Source organism: Cibotium barometz, chromosome 47 (genome assembly GCF_041138505.1).
Source record: "Cibotium barometz isolate CiBa-2024 chromosome 47, ASM4113850v1, whole genome shotgun sequence".
Classification (NCBI taxonomy): domain Eukaryota; kingdom Viridiplantae; phylum Streptophyta; class Polypodiopsida; order Cyatheales; family Cibotiaceae; genus Cibotium; species Cibotium barometz.
In genome coordinates, this window is record NC_141092.1 from 10262889 (window position 1) to 10277585 (window position 14697).

The window sequence follows — 14697 nt, forward strand, 5'->3', positions numbered from 1 at the left end:
ATCGTGTGCAACGCATCATACAGACGATACAGTAAACACCCTCCAAGCTATGGTCAAAGAAAAATAATTGTGCTTTTTTGGCACTGTGCATATGAGGGAAAAAAACGATAAGCTGCAATAGATGGATGATGGGTATTAAAATCGAGGATGTTTTTGAGACCAAGGAAGCCAGAGAATAATCAACTGTGTTCAATCCTCCATCATGAGGATGACAGGTAAGGCCCCTTGTGTTAGGCCATCTCAACATCCCATTGTAGATAATCAGCCCACAAGCTTGTCCTGGATCTAGTAGATCTAGTAGAAGCAAGCCGTAGGTGGTATTTATTTCTTGGTCCTGTGAGAGTGATGCTGTCCCAGTTTCCCCAGGGTATAGTTCTGGTAGCTTTATTGCATCCTCGAGGAAATCATTAAGATTCACCTGCTGGTTTCCCACCTCGAGATCTCTAAGTAGAATGGTGCTGCCCCTGCTGTGAGAGAGCCACGAAATCCTAATAAGAAAGAAGTGGTAATTCGCCCTCTATAACCTCCTTGATGATGTGTGGTGAGACCCCACTTAGAGAGAACTAGCATGCAGAAAAAGAGGAGAAAAAACACAAAAAACCAAACAACATATATGTATATCAGCGTAAGATTGGAACAAATCCAAGCTCAGTTTTACCCATGACACACTTTAAAACCAGTTTCTGAATTAACTCTAAGAGAACACAACTGCAGCACAACATAATAGACCAATCCAAGCAAATACAATAATATTGTACAAAAGGGATTTCCGAACTTAAAGAGGGTTCAATGATAATAGGAAATAACGAACCATGCTTAATCCATGTGCCAAGGGTGATCCACCTCCACAAGGCAACCTCTCCAATCGTTTTCTAGCCATGGCAATAGACCTCGAAGGTGGCAGAAGAACTTCTGCCGCATCACCTCGGAAAGGAATTATTGCAACCTGTCATGCAAGAGACGAGGATAAGAAATCAACAAAGCTCTGTGAGAAATCAAAAAGAGCTTGGCAGAGGTCCTTGTAGGCTAAGGAAACAAAACCTGATCTCTACTTGTGTAGCTTTCTGCAAGAAGTTGCATGGCTGCCCCCTTGGCATTCTTCATGCGATTTAATGCCATGCTCCCACTTGCATCTACAACAAATATCACCTGCAAGCCACCTGCATACCATATTAAAAATTCACAAAATAGGCTGGCATCACATTCAACCAACAGGTTTGATTCCGAAAACACCGAAATTACCAGAGCACCAGCTTTCCTTGCCATTCTTTTGGCCCGCATGTCCGACTGCTCCACAAAGACTTTCCTTACTTGTCCCTTTTCTTCAGCCCTTTGCCTCCTCAACTTTTGGTAAGGAGCCGCCGCTCTCATTGTTGCATCAACTGCTAATCTTCTCACAGGTCCCTGATTCCGAAAACAAATCCCATTTCCCACTAATTAACCACTTAAGTAAGCATAATTAAGGATTAATTATGGCTACACTCAGCCCATTTTCACCCCATAAACCCATTTTTAACCATCTTTCACTAGATTAATCATCAAACTGAAAACATTTAGCAACATTATTGCTAAGCTTTTATAACAATTAACCACCCTTACACATAAACAGGAAGCGATTAATCGTTCAATCTAACAGAACCTCTCAGCACTTTCTTCATCTTCTTACACTGAATTCCCCTTTATCATTTCTATGAAAATTATGCCTAGTTCCACTCAAAAAGAATAAGGTCACCGACTTTCGTGGACATGTATATAGGCATAGAATCCAATCAGATTGGATTCTAAGACCTATTTACATGCCCATGAAAAAAAAAGGCAGAGAATCCAATCAGTAGACCATAAGACTGACTAGCAAAACATATGCAAGCAACGTGCAGTAATAAGCTCGTAATGTACACAAATTCTCAAGCATGAAGACATTCCTGTACCCCAAAAACCTCAACGAGGACTGTTTACAAGCCCACGCTGTACCTTTGGTAGCATGGGTTTGATGTATCGGCCTCTATCTTCGGAGAATATCACATTTTTTGCACGCCCAGCTTTTCCTCTTCGTCTTTGAGCTTGCTGAGCGAAAAAAAGTAACTGTGGATCTACCATGCCCCCCTCAGCATCAAAGATAAACTCTTCTGGTATTTGCTGATCTTGTTGTTCATCTTTCTCATCATCTTCTTCCTCCTGGAAGGGTTAGTGATCCCATTGTCTTACAACCTTTAGTTTGAGGAAAGCACAAACTTTGGAAGCCTTTCTTTTCGCGATTGTTAGGTAGCTGGCTTACCTCTTCCTCTTCCTCTTCCTTCTCCTCATCATTCTGATCTTGACTCTGAGGTGGAGGAGGTGGAGGGGGTGGCTGATTTTGTTGCTCTTGCGGTGGCATCTCTTGTAGAACAGATCGTGGCAAAATAACAAGTTCTACCTGCAAAGAAATCTTATTACTGCATATCAAGACATCCCTAGCCATCTCAAGAGACAAGCCTGAGCAAGCACAGATAAGGAAGCTATCAAAGAGCTTACAGAACATTGCCTGCCGTTTGACACACATGAACATGAATTGTCACCATATGAATTCTAGCCAATTATCAATTTGTATTAAGGGCTGAAGACATATTTGATACTCACGGCCTTCTTAAGATCATCAACCCCAACTTTCTCACGACCTTCTAGTGCTGCCAAAGCTTTTGCAACTCGTACAGAATATAGCTCCGCTCTGTGACCCTATTAAAAAGAGCAGAAACGTCAGCATTCTCTCTTTCTCTCTCTTCGCAAAGGTAGGAATGTAATATGGTCATGTACACATCTCTCTCTCTCTCTCTCTCTCTTCGCAAAGGTAAGAACGTAATATTATGCAAAGGTCATGTACACAGGCCTCATGGCCTCTCTCTCTCTCTCTCTCTTCGCAAAGGTGAGAGGCCCATCTCGACACCGGCGGAGACTACAACAGAGGATCAGGACCATACTAGCACGGCATGGGAGACGTCCAGTTAGAGTACTCACCATGGAGGACATTGAGGATATCCGGCATCGACCGATGAGAGACATCTTTGGATAGTGATGTATATGATGCTTACCTATTGTTGCTGGAGTTTTTCTCCCCAGATGTTATGCATTAGGAGCTCCTAGTACCTTACTTTTCCTCATAGTTATTGTTTCAGTTTCAGTTAGTAGTTTAGTTGTTTTAGCTTTTCTTGCACAGACATTGTATCAGATCCACCAATTGTTTTAGCTTTTGGTCTCATAGGTCATTTTGGCCTTTTGAGGACGTTAATATATCATTTCATTTCATTTCTCTCTCTCTCTCTCTCTCTCTCTCTCTCTCTCTCTCTCTCTCTCTCTGTGCCCGCCCCATTATGGTACTGGTTGGAGCTAGACAGATCTGCATTGCATTCTTGTATACCCTGCGCATATAGGTTGCATACCGAGCCTCTAGCAGTAGTGCTCCATCCATCACACCCCCCACTAGCTCAGTACTTTCATAGTTTATTTCATGTTCATTTTGTCCGTTTTTTTTCTGGACATCCAGAAGACATTGACAGTTGTACATTGATTTGTCTCATAGGTCGAGTTCGGCCTCTAATAGACGTTAATACATCTTCCTCTCTCTCTCTCTCTCTCTCTCTCTCTCGCTCGCTGCTCCCCCGTCTAGCTGCTCGCACTGTCCATGGCGTGACCTCTATGCTCTCTCGCTGCTCACGGTGCGTGCTGGTGGTCTCAACACCCTCTGGCTGCTCGCACTGGTGGTCTGCGCACCCTTGCAGTGCTGCACCTGCTGGCGCTGCCCTTCGTACCCACCCCACCCGCTTACACTGCGCACCCCTGCTGTACTGCGCTGTTGTGCTCGTGCTGTGCTGGCCTGCTCGCGCTGTGCTTGCGCTGCCAGAAACTCTCTCTCTCTCTCTCTCTCTCTCTCTCTCTCTCTCTCCATCTCCTCTGTTCGCCTGCATTCGCCCCCTCTGTGTGCAGCCCCTCTCTCTCTCTCTTGCGCACCCTGCCCGTCTCTCTCTTGCACATCCTGCCCGTCTCCCTGCCCGCCCGCCTTTTCACTTTTAGTTGGATCACATGGCTGATATCTTACTGTATTGGGCATCCTTCGTTATCAGTGTGGTTCCGCTTTGGATGTCTTGCTGTATCACCACAATGCAATCGAGGGCGCTTGCCATTTTTCAAGAGGAGGGTTATGTCATGACCCTGTGAGTTTGTGCAGTGTATGTGTGGGCATGGTGGTCGGTGAGCAAGACATTTTTTTTTAATGTTCACACTAGGGGACAAAGCGACAAAAGTTTTTTTTTTAACTAATAAAACCCCATGTGTTTAAAATTAAGGAAAAAAAAGCTTTTGAAGTGAATCGTGGCCTTTTTAGGGTAGCCCATGCTATTTTTGACGGAGGACACTTTTTGGAGAAAATCGGGCTACAACGGCATGCGTGCGGCTTTTTGGCTCCACGTGGGCTATCTCCAAGCAACTGGTGGGCTGGTCAGGCAGCAACAGAGGAGTCGGGCTGCATACAGACGAAAAGGTGCTTTTCGACTCGAAGGGCTGCTCGGCTAGGAAGGCGTGCTGATCCCTTTCTCTCTCTCTCTCTCTCTGCCCGCTTTGCTACACCTCCCCGCTTCGCATGCACCTGCGCACCCTGACTGTGCGCTAGTCCCTTCGCCTCATGCACCTGCGCACACCCTGTCCGCCCGCCTGTGCGTTCGCCTCCCTATTCCCACCCACCCTTGCGCTAGTGCCTAGTGCGTTCAACTCCGTGCTGATCCCTTTCTCTCTCTCTCTCTCTCTCTCCCCGCTTCGCATGCACCTGCGCACTCTGCCTGTGCGCTAGTCCCTTCGCCTCATGCACCTGCGCACACCCTGCCCGCCTGCCTGTGCGCTAGTGCCTAGTGCGTTCGCCTCCCTGATCCCGACCACCCTTGCGCTAGTGCCTAGTGCGTTCGCCTCCGTGCTGATCTCTCTCTCTCTCTCCCCGCTTCGCATGCACCTCCCCACTTCGCATGCACCTGCGCACCCTGCCTGTGCGCTAGTCCCTTCGCCTCATGCACCTACGCACACCCTGCCCACCCGCCCGTGAGCTAGTGCCTAGTGCGTTCGCCTCCCTAATCCCACCCACCCTTGCACTAGAGCCTAGTGCGTTCGCCTCCGTGCCGATCCCTCTCTCTCTCTCTCTCTCTCTCTCTCTCCCCCCCCACCCGCCCGTGAGCTAGTGCCTAGTGCGTTCGCCTCCGTGCCGATCCCCCTCTCTCTCTCTCTCTCTCTCTCTCTCTCCCCCCACTTCGCATGCACCTGCGCACCCTAACTGTGCGCTAGTCCCTTCGCCTCATGCACCTGCGCACACCTTGCCCACCCGCCTGTGCACTAGTGCCTAGTGCCTTCTCCTGCCTGATCCCACCCACCCTTGCGCTAGTGCCTAGTGCATTCGCCTCCGTGCTGATCCCTCTCTCTCTCTCTCTCTCCCTCCCTCCCCGCTTCGCATGCACCTGCGCACCCTGCCTGTGTGCTAGTCCCTTCGCCTCATGCACCTGCGCACACCCTGCCCGCCCGCATGTGCGCTAGTGCCTCGTGCGTTCGCCTCCCTAATCCCACCCACCACTGCCTAGTGCGTTCGCCTCCGTGCGGATCCCTTTCCCGTGTCATCATCGATGGCAAGGCCACCGATTAGCGCCAAGCGGCCTATGGGACATCAGCTATGGAGGATCCAAATTCACAAATACACATAGCAGTTTGGAACTGCAATGGAGCACTTTGGACACATCTTGGGAGGATGGAGGAGGTCATGGAGGGACGGGACATCATACTACTTACAGAGACGCACCAGAGCCCAGAGAGGGGGCTACCCAAAGTAGAGGGCTATCAGTGGGAGTTTACATACAGGGGGACCACATGGCAGAGCACATCGAGAGGATCTGGAGGTATAGCAGTACTCTTCAAGCAAGAGCTACAGGAGCACCTACAGGTGGTAGCACGTGACCAGGAGGCTAGATACATGTGGATTAGACTGCAGCTCTCAGCAGACAGGGTGTTATACATTACTCTATGCTACTTCTCCTAGAGGATCGAGATATGCCATGATAGCAGAGGAGGAGAGTAGAGGGGAGGAGGAGGAGGACACAGGGCCATTGGGAGATTCACCATATGCAACCCTTTCAGATGAGATCATACACTACTCCAACCTGGGGGAAGAACTTATGGGGGACTTCAATGCACGGACACAGAGCCGATAGTGCGACATTTATGATTTCAAACACCCCGAGGTGATGCACACACTAGAGGTTGAGGACACGAGAGCTTGCAAGGTGTCAGAGGACATGGGGCCGGATAACACCAGATATGGTCATCACTTACTTGAGCTGGGAGCGCGACACCATCTCGTTATTTATAACGGGATGAGACAGTGGCAAGATTCAAGAGCACTAACATGCTTTCCACGATCGGGGGGGTAGCACAGTGGACTACATGATGGGGTCCATGGAGACCACACAGGCAGTGACATCTTTCACCATCCCCACCTGTCCTATTGGTGCGAATCACACGTACCTCTTACTGTCACTGGCGAGCTCAACACCAGCATCCACACAGCCCACACAGGCATCGCATACAACTTTCTACTTCACCCATGACTTGGCAGACATATATGAGCATCATGTATATATGACGGGCTATTCCAGATAAATTCCCTGTCACCTCTAGACACCCTCACCACCCAGCTGTCATCTCGACTACATACGGCCGCCACCCGTAGCTTCCCCCATCATACACACATTGCACACAGAGATAGATCTGGGAGCATGCCCCAGAATCGGTGGTATGATGATGAGTGCAGAGAGCTATATAGACACCTCCGTGCCCAGAGAGCATTGGGGACCATTACACAGAGACAGGCGAGCCGACAGATGAGGATCCTCACACGCCGTGAGAGGCGTGCATATGAGGAGGCACAATACTGGGATATATACCACCTACTCATGAGCAAAGATGCAGCAACTGCATGACGCAAGATGAGAGAGCCTCGCCCTCGTACCCCGATTGAGGATCCACACACATGGCACACATATGCAAAGAGCCTCCTCATATGCACGCCGTGAGAGGCGTGCATATGAGGAGGCACAATACTGGGATATATACCACCTACTCATGAGCAAAGATGCAGCAACTGCATGACGCAAGATGAGAGAGCCTCGCCCTCGTACCCCGATTGAGGATCCACACACATGGCACACATATGCAAAGAGCCTCTACCATATCCCTCAGCAGCTGCCCATATCACAACCACAAGAGTCCCGCCCTACCACCTCTACTTTCTTTACCGCCTCGATGGTATAGAGAGCTATCAGCCAGTTACAGCATGGGAGATCGGCTAACCACACAGGTACACAGAGTGAGCATCTTATTTCTGCAGCTGACACACTGGGACCCTTTGTTGCTCACCTCTTTAATAGGGCACTAGTGGAGGGCCTACCAGCTGAGTGGACTATGCACACCATCGTGCCTCTCCACAAAGCGGGAGACATGCTAGACCCCAACAACTACAGGACTATCATGATTTGTCATACATTGGCCAAACTTTATGGCACAGTGCTCGAGGCAGAGTTGAGCTCATATGCACAGAAGGAGGGATTGCGAGCACCAGGGCAAGCTGGATTCCGACGAGCTTTCTCCCCTATTGACCATATATTCACTCTGAGATGTCTGATTGACCAGGCTAGGGTGCAGAAGAAGAGATTATACTGCTGCTTTGTGGATTTCCGCAAAGCATTTGACACGATGCCACGAGAGAGACTCTTCCAACGCCTACAGTCATTGGGGATCCCATCAAAGATGGTTTGGGGCATCTATGCTTTATATGAGCAGGCCCTCGGGCACATACGATGCCCCAAGAGGCTATCTGATGTTATTGCTAGCACCATAGGTGTGAAGCAAGGATGCCCTCTCTCCTACACTATTTGGGCTATACATCGATGAGGTGGCTGACTTCATGGTGGGGACGGGGTAGACATCTCAGGTACCACAGTCCACATTATGCTATATGCAGATGATATTATTCTGGTCTCTGAGTCGCGGACGGGACTATAGCACCATCTCCATGCACTCGATGACTTCTGCACACAGAGGGGGCTTACAGTGAACCTTGGGAAAACCAAGCCCATGATTTTCCACACCTCAGGGCCCATGATTTTCCACACCTCAGACCATCTTCACACTAGCAGGAGGACAGGTAGAGGTGGTAGACTCATATGTGTACCTGGGGATTACATTTACGACTCCGCCAGGAAGATTTACTATGGCACAGGCAGCCAGGGATAGACTCACACGAGGGTATGCAGCTCTGGCCATGCTAGAGAGACAATATCACCAGGCACACTTCCAGGAGCCCGCACAAAGGAGTGGTTGTTTGACACACTAGTCACCCCTGCTTTGATGTATGCTGTAGCAGTATGGGCACCTGGGCTCGCCACCTCCACATGGTCTCAGATAGAGAGGCCTCAAATTCTCATGCTCTCACGGAAGATCAGCAGCAAACCCTCCGTCCCACATGACATTGTCCGGATAGAGTTTGCTGCACCTCCTATGCTAGTAGAGGCCCTCTTCCAGATGATCTGCTTCATACAGAGGATCAGAGATATGCCATCAGATCGACTCTCACATAGAGCTTTTGAGGCGTCCAAGCAGCTCGCAGAGAGTGGAGATAGGAGATCATGGTATTCACAAATGATACAGTGGCTCACTCAGCATGGTCTTGACATAGATCACCTGCCACCTTTCCAGTATGATATACATGCACCACACATCTAGCTCTCTCACGGTGAGAGGAACAGAGTCCTTCGACAAGATTTATGGCAGCGATACACTCAAGATACTTGGATTACACCCGGTCAACCTCTACCGCCGAAGATGCTATACTACAGAGATCAGTCAACGGATGGATTCATAGAGAGACCTGGATACATGGATGTGTACATGCCTCACAGTGCCCGAGTGGCGATTGGCTAGCTTAGAGTGTCATCACACCAACTTGAGATTGAGGCAGGTAGGGCAGCATGGATCCCCAGAGCAAAGAGGATATGCAGACTATGCCAGGAGGAGGTTGAGAGTGAGGAACATTATGTTTGCAGATGCAGAGCATATAGTGTCATTAGAGAGAGATACACCACCATCTTCAGTGGACATCCCTCACCCTGCCAGATCATGGAGTCCGCAGACCAGCACAGATTTGGCCAGTTCTTGTTAGAGACAGCACCACAGAGAGACATTGATACGGACTCATACCACAGGGAGAGGTCGGCGACAGCTCCAGCTCACTGATTTCTTCCAGAGATCTATCCCAGTGCCTACCCTGACACAGGAGGGGGTTACACTTTAGCGCACTGCGGACCTCCGAGCCAGACGGAGACCGAGAGCACCAGGCTACCAGACTCCCAGATTACATCAGAGGGAGATCACAGAGATACGGGCTCGACATCAGCACCATATCCAAGAGCGGCTAGATCACTTACACTCACACCCGGAGATCATGCTCCGAGGTATTTTTGCCTCGCCATCGCCTATGGATCACATATTACACCCCCATTATGGTACTGGTTGGAGCTAGACAGATCTGCATTGCATTCTTGTATACCCTACACATATAGGTTGCATACTGAGCCTCTAGCAGTAGTGCTCCATCCATCACACCCCCCCACTAGCTCAATACTTTCATACTTTATTTCATGTTCATTTTGTCCTTTTTTTTCTGGACATCTAGAAGACATTGACAGTTGTACATTGATTTGTCTCATAGGTCGAGTTCAGCCTCTAGTAGACGTTAATACAGCTTTCTTTCTTTCTCTCTCTCTCTCTCTCTCTACACACACACAAAAAGAAATCGGGTGCACTAGGGACCTTATGTAAGCAAAATGGATTTGGTGCTAAACCTCAAAAACCAAAGGAATCAAGTCTTTTGTAAATGACCTTTTCAATCGGCATGCAAATAAATAAATACCTGACAACCACCACGAAGAGATTCAGTGACAAGATATCTGATTTGATCTCTACTGATTTGAACATCCTTCACCCACTCTCGAGCAAGTAAGACCTGCCAACAGATTATGAGACCTTCACACAACAAGCAATACTCACACCCTGAAATCACAACAAACATGAGCGTATCCAGAACCTTCACCAAAGCTAACGCACAGTGTCACTTTACTGCTAAGAATGTGAATGAACCTGCAGTTTTGCAGCTTCAGTAGCCTCTGCGGCCTCCTTGACCACTTCTTTTGCATTATCCTGGAACTGTGAAGCAATACCAACGGCAGCCACTCGATCCTCGAATTCTAACACAACATCTGCACTGAAGGCCACAGTACAGCGTTGAAATCAACCCTTAGTTTAAACTGCAATGCACTTGCAAAAGCAGCTTCATTACATAAAGAGAAACAAGCATAAACTGCAACTAGTTGCCTCCAGACAGTCTTCAAGTACCTCAAATTTATGGCTATCCGGTCAAGAAGATGTTCGCGTACAGAACCTTCTTCTGGGTTATATGTGGCAACAAGAAGTGGTTTACATGGATGCCTAAAGCTTATGCCCTCCCGCTCAACCACATTTACCCCTTCTGTGAGCACATTTAGGAGTAAATTGCTTATCCCTTCATCCAAAAGGTTTATTTCATCCACGTAAAGTACACCTCTATGAGCATCTGCAAGTAGTCCTGGTTGAAAGACAGTTGTCCCAGTCCTTACTGACTCCTCAACATCAACAGAACCAAGCAGCCTATCCTCCGTAATTCCAAGCGGAATCTAATAAACACAACAATGATAATGTGCTACATAAGTAAATGGATACTGGAAACAACAGTAGCATGCAGCCTAAGCATCACTGCAGCCATCTACCTCTCTCTCTCTCTCACTCTCTCTCTAACAGCTGCTTTGCGTTTAGGGTTTTTGTGTTTTAAGGTTTCCTTTTGCATTCTAGGATTTTACCATGCTTTATGGTTTTTAAGGTTTCTGTCTGCATTATTAAGGTTTTCCTCTGCATTTAGGGTTTCTCTCATAGCTTCCCTGCATTTTTAGGGTTTCTGTCTCTGTTTAGGGTTCTCAGGTATTTGAGGGTTTCTCAATCAATGTCAGCACTACTACCATGACAAGATTATCCAGGTATTTGAGGGTTTCTCAATCAATGTCAGCACTACTACCATGACAAGATTATCCAGGTGGAATGGCCTTTAAGGGAAGCTGAAAGACGCCTTTAATGGTGATGCACATCAAGGATACAACCAGTCCAATAGCCCCCGTCTCCCACAACAGCCTTGCCATCACAAAAGAAATCTTGATCTTGCAGGAAGAACACTAAGAGAGTAAAATAACTTGCCTTAATGCAAAGATTGTCTCTCTGTAGGAGGACCTTCACAAGAGGGGGAATGAGGAGTCTCAAAAGGAGACCATCAAATTAGAGCTACAACAGATTCAGGAGAAGAATGAAAGGCTGTGCAGGGAAATGCATGCCACCAAACTCAAAAAGAGAATGCAGGTCTGCACAGGGCCATACAGACCACCAGGGAGGAAGTGGGTTAAATTAGACAAGAAACATAAACCCCACAGATTCAAAGAGTAATCATGAGTCCCCAAGGCAGTAGCCTAGTGGATAAGACCTTGGACTTTCTACGGGAGGTCTTGGGTTCAAATCCTCTTGGGGACATCTTATACTAAGGGTGTGCTCACGTGCAGGTGGGCACGTAGGCAGCCATCCACACTCCTTAGGTCGTCATCGTTCGATCGTCATGGTGCTTGCTTCCACCTTCCTCTTCAGCGTTCCTGCGGCGACAACAGTATGCAATGCTTGCCCTTCAAGCTCACACTCTAGATCAAGGACAATGGTTGCCATGGACATCAAAGATCGTGACTCGACTTACGACGCCCAATTCTACCAAATTTGTGCAGGGTGTTCACTCCAATCGGCCAGTGGCCAATATTTGGAAAGGGTGGTACCCCCTTGCGGTACTCAGGTAGGTGTGTGTGTGTGTGTGTGTGTGTGTGTGTGTGTGTGTGTGTGTGTGTGTAGCCGGGTGAAATTCCCGTGGGCGACTACGAATGGAATAAGACCTCATGAAAAAAAAAAGAAGTAATCATGACAGCCACACTTGAGGATGAGAAGCATAGGCAAGCTAGAGCTCATTGTGAGTAACTACGATCCCTGCAGAGGGCTTGCCAAAGGGAGGATGGAGAGCACTTATGCAAGAAAATGGGTCTTGAGGAGACCCCTTTCATTGACACCTGGCAAGCATGGTAATACATTGACCATGGAGAGGCCTCTCCTCCTCAAGTTTAACGATGCAGTCATGCTTTGCCATCTACATTGGAGACTCGTGCCACTACAGGTAAAACAAAGGAAGATTGGAACGGTGCAAGTGCTCAAGGCACGCAAGGCAAGGAAGTGGGCTGTCTATTGAGACAGACGGGTGACCACCACCCCAAATAGGGGTGTGGGCTCTATGAGAGCATACCATTGCTACAGATAGCCACCTTTGTAAGCTGTCCCATGAACAGCCCTTGGACACGCTGATGACGCAATGGGCTAGCCCTTTGGCTGGCCCATAGGCATGCAATGCTTTTTTATGCATCCCTACTACTAAGGCTGACTGTTACATGCTCTATTTGATGAATTCTCCAAGTGGGTTAAGAGGACTGACTCCAGATTGACCTCTATGGCTCGGAGACTGACCTATGTAGCTCGTGCCTGATTGTCCTTGGACTGAGGGCTCACAATGGGGTCACGGCGTACGACAAATATTCCTAGAAAAGATATTACTTCTGTACAAATGTTTGCACTAATGATCATGCCAGTGTGTCACCGTGTACCCCAGTGTAAGGTGCACGTGACAACTGACATACATGATGTCGTTTTTGAAGCGGAAGTTTGAGATGAAGGATTTGGGTGAGCTACGGTATTTCTTGGGCATAGAGGTGGTGATATCACCTCATGGCATTTTGTTGTTACGGAGGCAGTATGGCTTGGACATGTTATCCAAGTATAGTATGATAGGCTGTAAGCCTATTTCAATGCCATTGGAGCAAAACATAAAGCTTTCCACAGATATGATGTTGAACTTGTGAGTCAGTTTATGTAGATCCCTAGGAAGCCAGAATTGAATGTGGCTAGATAGATTCTCAAGTATCTAAAGTCCGGAGTTGATTATGGACTTTTCTATGAGGCTGGTACAGAGACATAGCTACATGGGTACACATACTGATTGGGCTCGTAGTGTCACCACAGACAGGAGATCTACACTGGCTTTATGTTTTCTTTTTGGGAGTGTTGCTGTGAGCTAGAGCAGCAAGAAACAGCCGACAGTTGCCTTGTCAACATTGATGAGGTTTTGACAAATAGCTATCTTGTTCAGACAGTTTTGCGCAACTTGCGTGACTCTTATCAGACATTTGGCACCACTTTGCGGTTGTTGGCTGGCAATGCACCTAATGCGGACACTTTTGACAACCTTGTGACTCTCTTGCTCAGTGAAGAGCAATCTCGTTCCAACACGAACAACATGATGTCTGCTAAGTCAGCAATGGCTACTCCTTTTCGTAGGAATAGATCTGGGCCTAAACCTAGCCCATCGAACTCTCTTGTGTTATGCAGCACAAGCTCTTCCACCTTCTCCCTAGGTCTTCTCACATTACTGGAAGAGGCCATGGTGGTAAGAAAAGAGAAGAAGAGAAAAGAAAAGCTTGTTTTACAATAGAAGAGTGGAGAGGAGAGAAAGTTCAGGGTTTTCAGTGCAGCAATGGAAAGCTTAAAAGAGGGATGAGCACGTCTTGGACATTTTTGCACTTACTCATAAAGTCTGGAGAACATTATGTATTTGTTTTAGCTCTTGTTTAAATAATTCACATGAGCATTGCATAACATTAAGAGATAAAATGTAATCTAGACAAGAAATCAGAAAAGCCTCCATAGATTTATAAAAAAATGGAGTAACCTAGTGTAAGTCAATTGACATTTTAACATGTATGTATATCATTTATAAATTTATAAAAAAACTTCTGCTCTCGGATTGGAAATTTGTCACCAAACATGTCGTTTGGCGAGGACGACAAGGGCCGCAGGGCAATTCATTACGAATTGAAAATCTACATTGGAGTGCCATATTCTCTCCTGCTTTGGCTGAAAAAGAACCTCGTAAAGCTTATTTTGTATCTCATAAGAATATAATCACGATAGGAGACGTGATTGATGATCATGGTATGGTTCTTTCTTTTCCAAGTGCTGTAACAAGATTTGGCATTGGTTTGCACTATAGGTCTCTCTGGCATTTAATTCAGAATATGTTATCGTCGATATCCCCAATCCCTCCACTTCTTGAGAAGAAAGGTACTTGGATTGGATGATCATGGGGGTCCCTTTGATGCAGATTACAGCCAAACATGTATATTTTAAAATGCAGCCTTCACCCTGGATTACTGATCACTGTAATGCTTTATGGCATTTACACAAATCTACAGCATGGTGGCGTAAGAGACTGCACAGTATTTGGAAAAGTAATCTTCCTCTCAAAGAAAGAGTTTTTATGTGGAGATGCCTTGTGGGGGTTCTGCCTATTGGAAGCTTTTTAGAAGCTAGGTCTATTGCATCGGCGATTTGCATAAGATGTCATCGTTTGGCTGAGACTCCTTATCATTTGCTGTGCGCTTGTCAACACTCAAACAATTTGATTAGATGGGTTCCTGAATG

The 14697-nt window shown here is 47.3% G+C and overlaps 1 protein-coding gene across 1 annotated transcript in view; it reads right to left on the bottom strand.

Moving 5' to 3' along the window:
- ALB1 (ALBINA 1) overlaps positions 1-14697 on the bottom strand; it is an 80548-nt gene that overhangs the window by 46573 nt on the left and 19278 nt on the right. The window contains exons 4-12 of the mRNA XM_086784425.1: positions 10450-10766; positions 10195-10318; positions 9968-10060; positions 2617-2712; positions 2276-2413; positions 1972-2175; positions 1243-1404; positions 1042-1149; positions 812-946 (exon numbers count right to left, since the gene is read on the bottom strand). Coding sequence (XP_086640551.1) covers positions 812-946; positions 1042-1149; positions 1243-1404; positions 1972-2175; positions 2276-2413; positions 2617-2712; positions 9968-10060; positions 10195-10318; positions 10450-10766 — 1377 coding nt within the window. The remainder of the gene's footprint in view (positions 1-811; positions 947-1041; positions 1150-1242; positions 1405-1971; positions 2176-2275; positions 2414-2616; positions 2713-9967; positions 10061-10194; positions 10319-10449; positions 10767-14697) is intronic.